This window comes from Barbus barbus (assembly GCF_936440315.1).
Source record: "Barbus barbus genome assembly, chromosome: 10".
In the NCBI taxonomy this organism is placed as follows: Eukaryota; Metazoa; Chordata; class Actinopteri; order Cypriniformes; family Cyprinidae; genus Barbus; species Barbus barbus.
In genome coordinates this window covers 385,001-401,831 of record NC_136738.1, presented here as the reverse complement: position 1 = coordinate 401,831, position 16,831 = coordinate 385,001, and the positions used below count along the sequence as shown (strand labels likewise).

Genomic DNA, 16,831 nt, shown 5'->3' with positions numbered 1-16,831 from the left:
AAACTGAATACAATAGAAAACAGGGCGCCAATGTAATTGCTGTAAGCGATTAAGAGCTTTGTTAGGTAGGCCATATAATAAGGAGTTACTATAGTCTAGACGCAAAGTTACAAAAGCATGAATAATAGTTTCAGCATCTTTGAAATTTAGGGATGGTCGTAAACGGACAAGATTGTGAAGATGGAAGAAACAGGACTTAACAGGCTGGTTGATAAGGAGTTCAAAGCATAGTGTAGAATTAACTAGTTACCAAGAGGAGACGGATGACATGAACAGAAATCACTTAATCGGTCTCCAAACATCAGTCCCTCTACACAATTCAAGATTGATGAGTCCACCCAGTTTAAGAGTTGTTTCCAAATTTTACACAAAGCACCGTAACCTCTGACGGACCGCCGCATGCAGTCTTTCCAGCAGGAGATACTGCAAAATAACCTTTAATCAAAGAGATATGAATGGTTCTCTATCTGTTTTAACAGATTCAATCTAGCTACACATAATAAAGCCGTAGTATGCTTTAAAAGATGGTGTATTGTACAATGTAAAGATGTGAACTCAGTTGGTCAACCAAGAATCTTGCTTATCTCTGAAATAATTTCTGCCCAAAAACTTCTGGACATTCCCAGGACATGTGAACACAGGAACGCAAACCTGAACTGCATTTCAGACACAGAGGAGAATTTCTTACTTTGCTCATTATCATAGGTTTCCAGACCATCCTGACTAATATTTTGGACCACGTCTCTCATTATTACTGGTAAGGTCATTTTGAGAATTCACCAGTAATAATCTCAGAGTCAACTATGCCTACAAATAAATCATGTTGCCATCACTCTATCTGCAGCACTTTTTTATAGAAAGCAGACCTGAGGAAAACACTTAATAGTCCAAGTGTGTTTTGTTAAAAGGTCTTAGCTAATTTTAGCAGGCATCTAAACAGATGGGAATCTATTTCTCCTTCATATCTTGAAACAACAACATACTTATTCCACTAAAAGCTTAAAATTGTGGATAAATCTATTGTGCCATATTCAAGTTCTTTATGCTGCATGGACTGTATATCACTAGAGACAATACTGGGGACAAGAGGGAAACATGCTTATTCAACTTTGTTAAAACAATTTTCACTGATTCATTTCGTAGTTGGATTTTAATTAAAAACTTTTTTTTTCTCACATCCCCCCTCAATTTTAATGTCATTTTCCAAAACAAAGAAAGTCCTCAAAGATCCATCCAAATACATTACACCTATGTTTGGAGATCTTAAGTGGACGGAAACTGCAACACATTCACTTCACCCATTGACTGTTAACATAACAGTTCACGGGAGCAGGCCTATTAACATATTGTGGAATGAATAAATGACAGTTCAGCTGTTTCCTATCATGTTTGGACTCTTTTTGCTCCCCATGATGTTGGTAATAATTTGAGATAGGTTTGGTAAAGAAGTAAAGCATTGGTAAAATGTTAAAGACACAGTTCAACTTTATACTCTATGCAAATGCAAAGCCCACGCCTAGGCTGGCAAGACAATAAGCAGGCTTCAGCAAATAGAGATCACCGGCAGAGTTCATTCAGGAAGGGCAGGCCTCGGGTGTGGAGAAGTCCAAAAGGTCTGGTCCAAGGCTAGCAGAAAGAGAGGGAGGAGCTGGTCATTGCCGAGGTGAAGAACAATGAAGAATAAGCATCAAAAGGTCAAGGCCATAGCTCAGAGACGTCAGGGGAACTGGACGGCGCGGAAGAGTGTAGTTGCTAGAAACATCAGCTTGGCAGAACTCTGGAAGATCCCGCAGCTGTAAGACAGCACTCTCCCAAGGCTGCTACAGATGGTGGCATGACCAGGCCCTTAGAAGGCTGGCAGAGCTCCTGGAGAGACAGAGGCAGAAAGCAGAGAGCACTGCACACCAGCAGACCGTCACATGCAGTTCGTTCAAGAAGGGGGAGGTGGCACAAGAGCCAATCTGAGAGTACCACAGAGACCAACCCTCTTGACCCAGGACTACAGCATGAGAGTAGACCTTGGCAGGGAGCTCCAGTTCCCCACCGAGATCACCAACACAAGCCTGCATCCAGACATCGTGATGTGGTCCAGCAGCTCCAAAACAGTACTACTTGAGTTAACCATTCCATGGGAGGCAGGGTTGGAGAGGAAAAGGCTGAAATATGCTGATCTTGGGGCTGAGTGCATGGATGGAGAACCACCATTTGGCCCGGTAGAAGTGGGATGCTGTGGCTTTATGGGGACTTCATCTGTCCACCTCATGAGAGATCTGGGAGTGTCTGAAGCAAGCCTTCAGAAGGCCCTCAAAGATCTGGCTGAAGAAGTTGAGAAGAGTAGCTTTTGGCTCTGGATAAAAAGGAAGGACATGTGTTGGGGCACCACCTAGCACAGAGGCATGCTGCAGGGGGTGACAGGGAGACGTCACAGTCACTGCCCCGCCACCAGGAGGCGTTCCGGGTTTAATGGGGCAAAACTTCAATGAGTGGTGATACCCGGCAGATTTTACCTTTTTTTACATTTATTTCATATCTGGAACAGAAGCGTACAAATGTTTTTGTTTTTTTTGTGTACGTTTTTCTGAATCACATGAACACATATTTGAGAAATGATCATAAGATTAAATGTAGGATGGTTTCTAAGCAACACTTTATATGATGTTGCCATGCTACAAGAGACTCGTCTCTCAGACAAAGAACATTTAAAGCTGAAAAGAGAACGAGTGGATCATGTTTTCAGTGCATCCTGACCGAGCGGCAAAAGGTGGAGTGGTCATTCATATTAGTAACAAAGACAAGCACAAAGTTAGCAGATATGTCGTTGTAGTAGAATAACATTTGTAAATGTATACGCACCAAATTATATATTTTTATGAAAATCCCATCACTTCTGGCAGATAAAGGGAATAATCGGGATATGTGGAAAGTTTAATGGTCCTGAATCCAAATAAGGACAGGTGCTAAGAGAAGAGAGATCCCAGTCATGCAGAACAAGCAGAGCTCTTGGGATGGTGGAGGAGCTGGGCTTGATGACTAGACTCCAGTCTCCTCCACATGAACAGACACCCGAGTACTGGCCTTCTAACTTCTGCATTGGTCAAGCCGATCTCTAGAGCTGTGACCTTTTGCAGAAGATGAAATTTTAGGCATGAAAGTATCTCTTTGTTTGGTGTCCCTTTATAACAATCAGAAAGGGACATTATTATGCATTGAATAAAAAAAAGAAAAAAAGGTTTTATTCATTTACATTGGATGAGAGTATTGATAAAACGGCATCAACAGTTTAGCTCTGCACTAAAACTTCATTCTTTTCTTCTGCCACTGTTTACTCGTTAGAGCTCTTGTAAAGAGCTTTCTGAAATTCTCAAATGATCCAAATATTCTTTAAAAAAGCCACCTTAAAAATATTGCAACTCATTTTACACGTCTGTAAAAACTAAAGCATAAGAACGCTGAATATAAAATATCTCTTCATGCATTCCTTTCCTCCTGTCCATTGTTTTCAAAAACCATTTCAATAGACTACATTTCACAAACAACATGTGAAGCTTTATTTTAAAAGAAATCTGCTGCCATGGCTCTCTTGATGACAGCAGGCGATGACGTGGGAGACTTCAACACCCCAGACTTTGGCGTCCTCTTGGGGTCAAAGGCCACGCGGGACTGTCTGGCAGGACTCAGCAGCGAGCTTTTGTCCATCTTTCTGAATTCTGACAGGAGAGAGCAGGAAAGCAGATTATTTTCTGATATATAACCTCTTAGTAAAAAGACAAATGATTTTACAGACATTCATTTGACAGAAGTGACTCGGAGCATATATATATATAGATATATATATCTCCCCACTCAGAATAGCACCCTATCAGTACGTGTTGACCTTCAGAATGCTAGCAGGATGCTTTAGCAGACCAAACTCTAATGTCTGTTACGCCTTCATTTGTCATCATTAGCAGCACATTTTCACAATAAAACATACATACCCATGGTTTTATTATTCTTGAGGCCAAATGTAACTTTCTTCAGTTCAGATTTTGAAGCTGGCAAAACCTGGAGAAAAAAAATAAAGATTGAGACGACTAAGATTGAGTTTAAGTAACACACACGTCTGCGCCAGAGGCCTAGTGACCGCACTGCTTTCTCAACGCTTCTCGTGAGCTGGAGATGAGGGTCTTCTACCTTTTTCCCGGCCATGCGTGTGCTGTATCCTGCAGCTTTACAGAACATGGGTGTGGGAGCTTTCTTCTGTCTGAGGACAAACCCTTTCGCCTCCATCTTGTCTTCAGTGACTGGAAGTGAAGGCTCTTTAGCTTCCTGATGACAGAAAACAAACCGCTCAGAGACTCTGGCTTCCTTCACACTGCAGGCAAAGGTGGCCCAAACCCGATTTCAGACTCCGATCTGTGTTTGTCAGGACAGTGTGAACAGCACGAAGCACATGGAATCTGCTCTTTTCACTTCTGATTTGAGCCAGTTCTATATGTAGCACTAAACCCCATACAGGTCAGATGTTTTTCAATGCGGCCGCAGTCTGAACAGCGATGTTTACATCACTCTAGATCAACATTCGTCAGGTTTCTGCGCTCATGGGAGTCACTTCAATGATTTTACACACAGCCAGTGGAAGTACAGTGATGCGCCAGAACTCATAAGTATTATATTGATGTTATATATTATGATATCGGCCACATTTACTATAAATAAATCAGACTCACGCTGCGGATCTTGACGCTGGTCTGGTCTGCGTGTCCGTTCACCTGTGAAGGCTTCACCCTCCTCTTCCTCGCTGGTTTGATCTGGACAGCAGCTGACCTCTGCTTGCTCTTCTTGGATCTCAATCGTCCAGCAGGCTGCTGCGAGTCTTCGGTGTGGACCGTCTCCTCCTCCTGATGAGCTTCTCCATTGGTCTCTGGCTCCAGAGCGACTGAGATGACGTCCCTCTGTTTCTTCTTCTTCACTGGTGTTTTTCGAGAGGCTTTAGAGGAGTCTTGTGTCTTCTGTGAACCTGTGTCTGAGGTGGTGTTGTTTCTCAGCTTCTTCTTCTGTGATGTGGTGGCAGGTGAGACGGCAGAGCCTGTTAAACAAGCAGAAGTGACTTCACATTCTGCTCCTTTTGCTTTTCTCTTCAGTTTTTGCCTTTTCTTCAGCGGTACAGAAGTCACGATCTCTGCTGATGTGACGCTGATTTCCATCTCTGAGCCGTCATCCGTGTCTTCACAGGTCTTCCTCGAAACCGTCCTCTTCCTCCGCTGCTTCTTCATCAGTTTAAGGGCAGGCTCAGAGCATGATGTGTGCTGGTTGTCACACGGTGATAATTCAGCATCAGACTCCAGCTTCTCTTCTGCTCTCGGAGCATCAGCGTCCTGCAGCGTCTCCTGTCCAGAGCTCTCCTCTGAAGGCTCTGTCTGCTGACCCTTCTTTCTCTTCTTCTTTTGTTTGGTGTCCTTTGATATGTCCGTGTCATCTGATGCAGCCGCTGACTCTGACTGACCTGTTGAAGATAAATCAACAACTGACCGTTGACAAACTGTAATGAGCTTTAAACATTGTCAGTAAGCAACGCAACTGGAATGAATCATTAGCCATCATTAATATTCATAATTCTGCTGAATTTGGATCCACTTTTCAACACTGGTTATTAGATGGTAAACATTATAGGTTTAACTTGGGTTCAATACAAAAAGATTAAATAAAATAAAAAGAAAATTATAATACTACTAATATTAATAATAATATTGGGAAGAAAGTGAATGGTAATAAAATAAGAGTAGTAGTAGTATATTTATTTAATGCCATGTCAGCTTCTTGAGCTATTTTCATGGCAAAAACAATAAAACCAGCAAACAAAGTTATATTACACAAGATTTTTTACTAGGGATGCACCGAAATGAAAATTCTTGGCCAAATACCGAACACGGTTTTTCGCATTTAATTTCACAAATAAATTTTTTGGCCATTTTTGAGACCCCTTCTTGAATCAGACATGCATCTTTTACAGCACAAATAAATGCAGCCTTGCTGAGCAGAAGAGACTTCTTTTAAAACATAATATATTACAGATCCCAATTTGAACACTATTGGTGAATGCTATAATAAATGTAGAGAGTTGTTGTAGGGCAATTATCATTATTGTCTTTTATTTAACAACAGTAAAATGATAATACTAACATTTATGAATGTTTTATTCTGGCAGAAACCCGCAGGAAGATCTTAGTGTTTTTTGTTGACAACAGCATGCAGATATTTAAATGATTCTCATTACGAATTTGGGAAGATGTTTGTAGCACGTATCACATGGTCACGTGTCTTTAAAACCTGCTAAGAGTTACAGAGTGACTGTTTCAGAGCAGATTTTGGACTCTGAAGCCTGGCTAACGAGCTCGTGCAGCGCTGCTTGAACATGCAATCCGTGCGCGTGTTAGAAAACAACATTCTGCAGTTTATTTACTGATCGTTTGAGGCCATTTCTGGATTTCAATCATCACAGTAACCTCTTCCTCTTCTCATCAGAGACATGAGATGCAGTGCTAAACAGTCTCTCGCTGTCGGTGCTTTTAATGATGTCTTTCTCTGACAGTTTTAAGTACTTCACACTGCAGATGTGTTTGCTGCATTAGTGCACGCCTCTATTTGATCGCGTCACGTCATTGTTTGGTACAATTTATTCGGTCTTTCCGCTAATTCCGCCGAACACAGAAAGATCTTTTTTTTTGCCATTTCAGCCGAACAATTTCGCTTACCGAACATTCGGTGCATCCCTATTTTTTACATTAACAATTCTAAAATAAATTCTGGCAAAATTATACTAAACTCTTTAAGTGAGTTGACTTCATAAAAGTTTTCTGTACAAAATCAGATAAATGTAGACACCATCCTGTTTGGACATTGAAAGCTTCCACTTCACATCATTAATGAGATCCAAAACCTTTATTTCTATAGTAAGTACACTCACACATTACTACAAGTGTTGTCCAAAATTAATCATTTCACACGCTTAACTTTATTTTTTTAAAGTAACTATGTGTCAGTGCAGTGCTTTTATTAAATAAAGTAATTTAAAATAGAAAACGAATGGATATTTCAATATAATGATGAGTGTGTTCTCGTGTGGAAGTGAAGTTAAAGAAAATCAAGAATGCAGATCCACGCACTTGTCTTTCCAAGACAAAATTAAAACAGATTTTGTTTTTAAGTAACCCTTTCATGTCTGAATACCGCGTCTCGGGTTATCTGTGGAGCAGCTGTTAGTTCAGTAAATCCAGAGCTGTGCCTCAAACCAGGAGTACTGTACTTCATACTTTAATGGTTAAGATTTAACTGCTCATTTTTGTTCACATTTTAACAATAGTTTTTTTCAAACAGCTTCAACTTTTTTTTTCAGAGAAGCTGCTGTTGATGGAGTAAGTTTGAATTCCTCTGAGAAGATTCACTTTCTCTCAATAAACTACACTGCTGTACAGCTCTACATCGGCGCAGTAAAACAATTAAAATCCACATCAGCTGAGCACCAAATAAAACCCACTAATAATATAATCAATGCGAGATGCACGATTGTTTAAACCCGTTCAAGTCCAGCTGACTCCTTGTGATTTAAAACACAAACCTTTGGATTTCTTCAGTGACTCTTCACCCTTCTTCCCTTTATTCTTCCTTCTCTTTCTCTTCCTTCTGCTGTTATCATCATCCTCATCTTCATCAGCGGACACTTTCTCCACTTCATCCTGAGGGAACACACCTAATGACAGAAAACTATGGTGAGTGACCCAAATATATCTCGTTTTATTAAAAGCTGTGGCTAGTAAGAGAGCTCACCTTCACTCAGGTCTCGGAAACTTCATCCCACAGAGAAAGAGAAATCAGACGCGTGAAATTAAATCCAGCAAACAAAACTGACCACTTTTAATCAGGTTCATTAACTGCATGAGTCTCTTCCTCAACACTTACATTTTCACAAACTTGTAAATCTTGGATCTGTTGAAGCTCTGTATATTCGAGTGACTGGCCACCTCAAAGAGACGGTCGGCGATTGCACCGTAATCGAACTAAAGACAGATAACATTACATACACACACACACACACACACACACACACACAGAGAGAAACAACCGTTGAAAGCAATTCAATAGCATTCATCGATGTCTCTCTAAACACAGCATAACCAAACACAATTTATTAAGTGGCAGGCGTCTCTGTGGATCTGTTCATTAATGCATCCTACTGCACTGATAACCTTATCCACATCTGGTCTGTGTGCTACGATGCTCAGGCATCTGCAGAATTTAGCATTTAACAAAACATTTGAGCAACAAAAGACAGAGTTGTGTATTACACACACCTGAAGAACAGGTCCACATGTGTCGTCATCGTTAGCATCCATGTCTTCTGAGAGCAAGTGCTCCTCTTCATCACCGTCCTCCTCACAATCTGACACAACCACACAAAACACTTCAAATAGATGACATTGACAATCAACTCAAATCATGCTTTGCTTCTCTTTTTAAAAAACCCCAGACAGCTCATTATAAACTGTCTGTTGTACAGTACGCCAAACACATTTATAATAGGGCTGTCAAAATTCATCTCAAGTGTGTGATTGATTATTTTTAACATGCTAAAATGAAAAAAAATTATGTAGCTTTCATTTTTTCCCTGGAATCCTTTGGCTAGTGTTACAGTAGACTATACACACAAACACAAGAAGTGAATTCAGTGCTGCTGCGCCGTCTGTGAAACTATTACATTTTTAGATTATGCATATACAAATTATTACGACAGCGTTTTAGTGCCTCCTTAAAAAAAATCTAAGATTACGAGATTAAAGTCTAAAGAATAAAGAGAGAATGTTTAGAGAATAAAGATTATAGTTATATTTTGAGATGGGCTATTCTATTCTTTTGAGCATGCAGATGGCCCGGATTGGGAGCACCGGGAGGTATTCCAAAGCCTCAAAGCTTTCAAAATATGTCAGTTTTATAGCGAAATACAATGTAGGCTATATTGCAATAATGCGTTTAAGCAGAATGTGAGTCAATCAGCTTTCCAATTACAATAACGAACGAGACATTATTTATTATAAATTAGGCTAAACTTTTTTTTTTCATGCCTTATGTTGCTTCACCTTTATATTTGGCTATAAACTTGAAATAAAGAGCAAAAACACATTTATAATTTGTATTTCGTTATAAAGCTGACAGAATTTGAAAGCTGCGCTGTGTGTAAAAGCAACAAAGCACAAAATTGTTGGATTACTGGCGCGCTACAAATAATGAATGGAAGATGTTAAATATGTCCTCATTTACAGTATTATACCATGAATAAACCGTTTGTGAAGTCACTTAACATAAGTTGTATTGTTGTCTTTTTTCTGCTGAAAACGTTAACTTTGAGTCCACTTCAACCTTTAGAACTTTTATCGTCGTTTAATTAAACAGGAATGAAAGTTTGGTTCTGATTTTGTCTGGCCAGAGGAGAATGACACTATTTCAACAAACTATTTCCCGTCTAAATACTGTAAAGCTGATATAAAGCCACCCAGCTCTATATCAAGCCGGTGTAAAGCTGCTTTGACACAATTTGCATTGTTAAAGTCTAAGTTTTTTTTAAGTCGTGACGTATTGTCAAGTATGGTGACCCATACTCGAAATTGGTGCTCTGCGTTTAACCCATCCAAGTGCACACACACAGCAGTGAGTAGTGAACAAATCCACACACACACACACACACACACCGTGAACACACACCCGGAGCAGTGGGCAGCCATGCTGCAGCGCCCGGGGAGCAATTAGTGCTATACAAATAATATTGACTTGACTGTGTGTTTCACTATAAAACTGATTTTGAAAGCGGAGACTGTGTTTCATATTAAAAGCACAAAGCTTAAGCTGTTGGGCGGCTGGAGCACTACAAATAATGAATTCAATGGAAGACATGAAATATTACTTCCAAGCATACTGTCCCCGTGAGAATGACACATGGTATGACTTCTGCTAATAATCCCATATATTTGTAGTGTATTAAAAAAAGGGTTAAATAAGAGCTACAGCGGCCCAAAGGAGTGTGGATTGAGTGTGTGAGCTGATGTTAAGATGAACAGTTGTTCCGGTTCAGTCTGTTAAGAAATATCATATTCTTGATATTAAGCGGTTTCCGCGAGTCCCTAAGTTTGACTCTTCCGCATCCCAGTAAGATGCAGCTGTTCAGACACAACAATATTCAACTCAATCCCAGCCATTTGCATGCGCAATATCAGCTATACTCTCAAAATATTATAACTTTAATTTCTTGAAACATTTTGACTTTATTCTTGTAATCTTACATTTTTTTTTTACGTGGCACTAAAATGCCGTTGTAAATTATATCTTATGTGAAGATTGTTTTTAAAGTTCACTTAAATTAAGTTATATTTCTCAAAGCCTATTAAATGTAAAAAAACAAAACAATGCCTTTTACTGTAACATCGCATGACTATAATTAAGGTTTAAATTGTGAGAAAAATGCATTTAATAGAGACATCAGTAACAGTATTGTATCAATGATACTGGCCTTCATTAATAATAGGCTACTTTGTAAAAAAGATGCCATTAAACATGTATTTAAAGTGTAATTATATCTTTAAATACTGAGTGATATTAATTAAATAGGCCTACATATACTCACTATATGGTTAGAGTTAATTGCATGTAATTGTGCATAATTAATTGTTATTATAATAGTAAATACATGTAACGTGTAACAAGCACACCTTAAAATAAAGTGTTAGCATTTCTTGTATACTCGTATTATTATATCATGAGTACCTTGAGTTCTCAGTGAGTTTTTAGAGAGGGATGTAGTCTTCATCTCTTCAGATTCTTCACTAGAGTCCAGTTCTGCGTTCTGACGGATCTCTCTCTGCAGATCCTCGATGGCGAAAGGAACTTGATCAACGATGGTGTTAAAGATATTGCTGCCGATGGCCTTCAGCAGGACCCGACTGAAAACAGAACACCTCATATATGTATATATAGTCCCAGTATTAACTAATAACCAAGACTTCTCCCTCCGTAAACTCTTAATTACTGCTTAAATATAAATAGTTAGTAAGGTAGTTAAGTTCAGGTATTAGGGAGGTTTAGATGGTGAGAGCTGGTCCCTAAACTAAAGTGTTATCATATACATCTCAAGTCAATGATTATTTATCGTCTGAATGAAGCAGTGAATGTCTTACTCTTTGGTTTTGGCCAAAGTCTTGAAGAAAGGCTCAATAAAGGTCTGGTTCTGCTCTGCTGACAGCTGGAGGAGATAAACACGAGATCATTCACACTCAAACATGAGAATAATACCAAGTATTTCAAGCTTTCAGGTTCATTTGATAAACCTGTAAATCACAATAATGAGCAGCAGCAAGAGAAACAGGAGCAGAACTAAGACGGTTAGATAAATCTGTAGTCTGGTGTGACAGAAGAAGTGTTGATGCAGATACAGAGATCTATGAAGGTAAAGCCAGGTGAAAACTACATGCCAATCATTTCTGATCAAGCTGTTTTGGAGCTTTTTAATGGATGTGTTTGATTTCTTAAAGCTGTTTTAAATGGATATATCTCTTAAGATAATTTTACAACAGAACACAACTAACAACAGCTACCTTTACATGCAGCCAAATAATTGCTTTATAATGAGATCTATGGCTCAATCAGAGTGAAAAGTGTTCGTGTAAAAGTGACGCCTCAGTCCATCAGATTTGAGCACCATCTGAATGAAATCTCAGTGATAATCTGATCAACCAGAACAATTCTCTTCTCAATCACATTAAAACAGCTCATGTTTATTAACACCTCGTGTCTCAAACTAGGCAGTGGAGGAGCCTGGATTCATTCACAAGAGAGCATGGAAAGCAATGCATTAGTGCAGGAACAGCATCATTCTAATCACTCATGACACAATGATTTTAATGCCACTATCGTACCTCAGCTGAGCCGACGAGAGCCAGTTCGGTCATATAGAGGTCGAGAACGTGAAGGATGAATCCAGCCGGAGCTGCGCTGGACCTCTGCAGGAGCTGAGCCGAGAAGAGCTGGAGAAACTCACTCACCAGACTACAGGAGGAGCAGAGAGAGAGAGAGAGAGAGAGAGACACACACACAGAGAGAGAGAGAGAGACACGCACAGACAGACAGAGAGAGAGAAACACACACAGACCGAGAGAAAAAGAGAGAGACAGAGATCAGATTCATGGTAACTAGTGCTGCCAAACAATTAACTGCAATTAAATCTCATCCAAAATAAAGGTTTTTGTTTATTAGGGATGTAACGATGAACCGTGAGCTGGTTGAAAATCGATTCAAATGTGTGATGATTCAAATCGGTTGAGATGCTAAACAATCACGATACAATTAGGGTTAGGAGTTTATATAAATGAAAAGTTCAGATGGTATTTTTTCTTTTCATCTTGCCTCTGTATAATAAATATAAAGTTCATAAATGCAGTGCTGCTTTATTTACAGTGAAACCGAGGAAATGCTGTAAGCGCCACCTGCTGGCAGAGAGTGGATCTGCGTCTCGTTCAGATCGTCTGCCGTTTCTGCTTCTTGCAGATGTTTATTATGTATAGTTTCAGACCATTCTGTTTTTGCTTCAAATTTCGAAATTCTAGATTATAAACTGCTCATGTTGCATGCATGCAGCATCTATGTTTGGATGATGATTAAAATGCAGTGGTTGTCTCATTTTAAATGGAAAGAGCACAGACAAAGCCTTTGGTTTATATGAATAGATTTCTTATATTTGTGTTGCTTATTATATTTGTGTTGCTTATTTGGATGTTTAAAATTTAAATTTAGTTTTCTTAATTTACAATATATTTAGTTTTTTAGCAGACGCTTTTATCCAAAGCTACTTAAAACCATCAAAAGAGCAATAATATGCAAGTGCTATATTAGTATATTATTGTTATATTTCAATTTCACAAAGAAACATTCCACATTTTGTCCAAGCTATAATAAAAGGACATTTAATTTATAATTTGTCTTAAATCTAATTTTGTAAAAAAAATAAAAAAAAAAGTGGATCAAATGGAATCAAAATCATGACAGGTCAACTGACAAATTTGTTTTACAAGTAAGTCAAACCCTGTAAGAGTCCCAGAGTCCCAGAGACACAGAGAACATCTCTACACAGTATTTCTATACTCCGGGCTGAACAGGGCCTTTACAGACCAGAGGAAAGCATTCAAGCGGTTTACATATCATTTAATTATTTAAATTAGGTCTGCCAAGCGATTCAATTGCTTGATCTAATTAATTACATGATGTGCCAATTAATTAATCTCATTCAATCACAAATTATTTGCATATCAATTTGGGCTGAGAAATTACCAAATAAAAGATCATGATTCTTTAGAAAGAAATATTTTGATTCAATACTGCATAATCATAATAAATGGGTTTTATTTATTAAAAAAAAATACAGATATCAAATTACTATTAAATGATTAATAAATATAAATCAAGTTTCACTGGCTCATATTCGGTTTCTCATAGCACAACAAAAAACCTATATTTTGATTTAGGAAACACATCACTGAGCTATTACTATAATATTACAGCTTCAAACAACAACTAATATATAGCTTACACAGTCTGTTATAGTCCATGCAAACATCTGACATCTCTGCTGTACATTAGTTACCTGGACTCCCATTTCTGTCTCCTCAGCATCTCAAACACTTCTCGGAAAACGAAGCGCACCAGCTAACACAGAAAACAAAGACAATGCTGTGATTTATATAATTAAACAAACAGCTTAAACGTAAACTTGTAGTTAATAATGTTTGTAAGTTATTACTCAGGTACACAAATACAGTGAGACCCAACCGTTCAAAGAAAGCAGATCCTCCCGGTCACAGATCTGAACTGACCTGGTAGAATTTGTCCATTCGCAGTCTGTCGATGCCGTTCCACTCTCTCTTCATGGTCTGAAGAAACGTCTTAAAATACAGGAACTCTGCGGTTCACATCCAGATAAGAGCAGACGTTACAGCAAACCAGAACTGTTTGGACTCACACACACACTGATGTCCAGACCTGGATACGAATGTTCTTGTGCTAAAGCTGTAAACGTGAACTTACGACTGTCGAGCGTCCGGAAGCTCTGGAGCAGCCTGCAGATCTTTGTGGACAGTTCCTCCTACAATCCCCAAACACACAGACCGGTCACTGACAGCACAGCACGAGCTCGAGTGCGTGTGAGAGTGTGTGTGTGTGTGTGTGAGTGTATAGTGCGAGTTTGAGTTGGTGTGCGTGAGTGAGTGAGTGAGTGTGAGAGTGTGTGTGTGTGTGTGTGTGTGAGTGTATAGTGCGAGTTTGAGTCGGTGTGCGTGAGTGAGTGAGTGAGTGAGTGAGTGTGAGTGTGTGTGTGTGAATAGTGCGAGTTTGAGTCGGTGTGCGTGAGTGAGTGTATAGTGTGTGTGTGTGTGTGCGTGTGTGTGTGTATAGTGCGAGTTTGAGTTGGTGTGCGTGAGTGAGTGAGTGAGTGAGTGTGAGTGTGAGTGTGTGTGCGTGTGTGTGTGAATAGTGCGAGTTTGAGTCGGTGTGCGTGAGTGAGTGTATAGTGTGTGTGTGTGTGTGTGAATAGTGCGAGTTTGAGTCGGTGTGTGTGAGAGTGAGTGTGTGTGTGTGTGTGTGTGTATAGTGCGAGTTTGAGTTGGTGTGCGTGAGTGAGTGAGTGAGTGAGTGTGAGTGTGTGTGTGTGAATAGTGCGAGTTTGAGTCGGTGTGCGTGAGTGTGTGTGTGAGTGTATAGTGTGTGTGTGTATCACCTGCAGCAGTGGCTTGTCCTGCATCCACATGCAGTAGAACAGACCCTTCCAGATCTTCAGCAGCTCTTCCTCACTGAATCCTGAAACACAGCACAGCTGCTCACACACACACCACTGATAACACACACACACACTGCTGCTGAATGAAGGACTGCGTCGAGATGCTATACGGCAGATCTCCAATTACATCCTCCTTCAGTTTTAACATCATCTTATGTTCCCACTTGTGAGTCTGTTTGATTGCTGCATCGATGGACCAAGAAAGAAGCGGTCTGAGGAGAATCAAGCAGAAATCTGCAGGCCCCGAGGCAGTGGAGGCGTTTCACAAAACCATAGGGTATGGCATGCAGGTGGCGGGGGGGGGTTATAAATATGTTTTCTGTCAGTCATTAGAACAGCTGTATCTGAGGCAGCAAGTGCACATGACTCTTTCATCAACTTACAGGTTATAACATTTACTGGAGCTATATGGGCGCTCAGCTTTTCTTGTTGTTTAATACACTTGACCAAAATCTCATGATATGAAGCGCTATACATGATATTTAAAACGTGCAACTGTATACTGACTGCAACTAGACGGCAAATGTAACTCTTCTCCACTCTTCAAACACACAAAAACAGACATATGTTTGAATAAGAACAGCTTTTTCTTCACTTAAACACAAGTTATTTATTTACCTTGCATTGTGAAACAGCAGAGCTCTGTCTCCTCAGGCTGTGTGTGCTGTGATCTGAACGGAGGCGGGTGAAGCTACGAGGTTTCGCTGATAGCTTGAGGATACAGTTTTACTGCAAGCTCTTTTAACTGCTTTCCATTGGTTAGATATTTGTAAAACCCTCAGACTGACAAAGGAAGACCAGTAGCACGGATTTCAAATGATAACCCAATATTAGAGACATGAAGTTTGGATAATATTCCACGGCACACCTGACTGAGCTATACTCTGTGCTGATCAAATCTGTCAGACGATTCATTACATTTTCAACTTGAGCTTGGAAAGGGTTCCTGTTTAACGGAAGACATCATGAGTAGTACCAGTCCCTAAGAAGACCAACCCCGCTGAGCTCCCACATTATAGACTAATAGCTTTAACGGTTGTTGAGAGATTGGTTTTTAATTATATTAAGCAGCTATTGTGTGCTGCTGAGGATAAACTGCAGTTCGTTTACAAAACACCTAGAGACTTCATGTAACACTGCTTGAATTACATTTTTTTATTTAGTGGTGCATTGAACACTATCCAGCCTGCACTATTAAGAAGGTAGAAGATGCAGGATTAGTGCGGTCAGCTGGATCTCTCTCAAACAGACCGCAGTACATCAGGATCCAGAGCGGTGTGCAGCACCGGTGTTCCTCAAGGAACGGTCTTAGCACCGCTTTCATTCAGCTGAACATCAGATGTCCAGAATAATCTCCAGAGACTGCAGTCGTTGGCAGTATAAGGATCATGACGAGAGTGAATACAGGGAGCTTTTAAAGGGTTTTGTGGACTGGTCTGAAACTAATGATCTTAGGCTTAATGCTAGTAAGACCAGGGAAATAGTGGTTGATTGTAGCAGATATCTTCCTAAAGTGAGAGTGTGTATATGTGAACAGTAGTATAATCAGACTGATTCAGAATATTAACTGTATATACAGTATAATCACGGTGTAGTGGTGTATCTTAGATGCCTGAAATACAGGGGTGCTGTATGAAATACAGTGTTATCGATTGAGCTCTGCTGTGATGTTCATTACTCTTCGCGATTAATAAAGTCAATCATTCACATGATATTAACTCTATAAAATCATAATACTGCCACATCATCAGCTATAACACAGTACACGGAAGGTTATAGTTGGTGTGAAAGAATAATGATAATGTGTAGAGTAATAAGAGGATATCCAGGTGATGCTTGCCTTCAGGTGTGTCTGAGCGCGCGCTGATGTATTTCCTCAGCTTCACCAGGGCTTTGCTCCTCACGGGCTTCTCGTTGGACGCTAGTTTCTGAGCGAAGATGATTTCTGCTGCTTGTGTCGAAGCCATCGCTGCTGATCTTCAC

At 39.8% G+C, this 16,831-nt stretch overlaps 1 protein-coding gene across 2 annotated transcripts in view; it reads right to left on the bottom strand.

Moving 5' to 3' along the window:
• Positions 1 to 1,138: 1,138 nt before the first annotated feature.
• rrp1 (ribosomal RNA processing 1) overlaps positions 1,139 to 16,831 on the bottom strand; it is a 15,743-nt gene continuing 50 nt past the window's right edge. The window contains exons 1-16 of one of the 2 annotated variants that reach the window (XM_079427356.1): positions 16,689 to 16,831; positions 14,789 to 14,868; positions 14,101 to 14,158; positions 13,890 to 13,975; positions 13,661 to 13,722; positions 11,940 to 12,069; positions 11,202 to 11,266; positions 10,792 to 10,967; positions 8,331 to 8,419; positions 7,939 to 8,036; positions 7,807 to 7,826; positions 7,598 to 7,729; positions 4,710 to 5,485; positions 4,174 to 4,308; positions 3,978 to 4,044; positions 1,139 to 3,707 (exon numbers count right to left, since the gene is read on the bottom strand). The exon at positions 16,689 to 16,831 is cut by the window's right edge and continues 50 nt beyond it. In XM_079427356.1, the coding sequence (XP_079283482.1) occupies positions 3,553 to 3,707; positions 3,978 to 4,044; positions 4,174 to 4,308; positions 4,710 to 5,485; positions 7,598 to 7,729; positions 7,807 to 7,826; positions 7,939 to 8,036; positions 8,331 to 8,419; positions 10,792 to 10,967; positions 11,202 to 11,266; positions 11,940 to 12,069; positions 13,661 to 13,722; positions 13,890 to 13,975; positions 14,101 to 14,158; positions 14,789 to 14,868; positions 16,689 to 16,815 (2,256 nt within the window). In that variant the 5' untranslated portion in view covers positions 16,816 to 16,831 and the 3' untranslated portion in view covers positions 1,139 to 3,552. Of the gene's footprint in view, positions 3,708 to 3,977; positions 4,045 to 4,173; positions 4,309 to 4,709; positions 5,486 to 7,597; positions 7,744 to 7,806; positions 7,827 to 7,938; positions 8,037 to 8,330; positions 8,420 to 10,791; positions 10,968 to 11,201; positions 11,267 to 11,939; positions 12,070 to 13,660; positions 13,723 to 13,889; positions 13,976 to 14,100; positions 14,159 to 14,788; positions 14,869 to 16,688 lie in introns of both variants that reach the window. The other variant, XM_079427357.1, reaches the window with a different exon arrangement.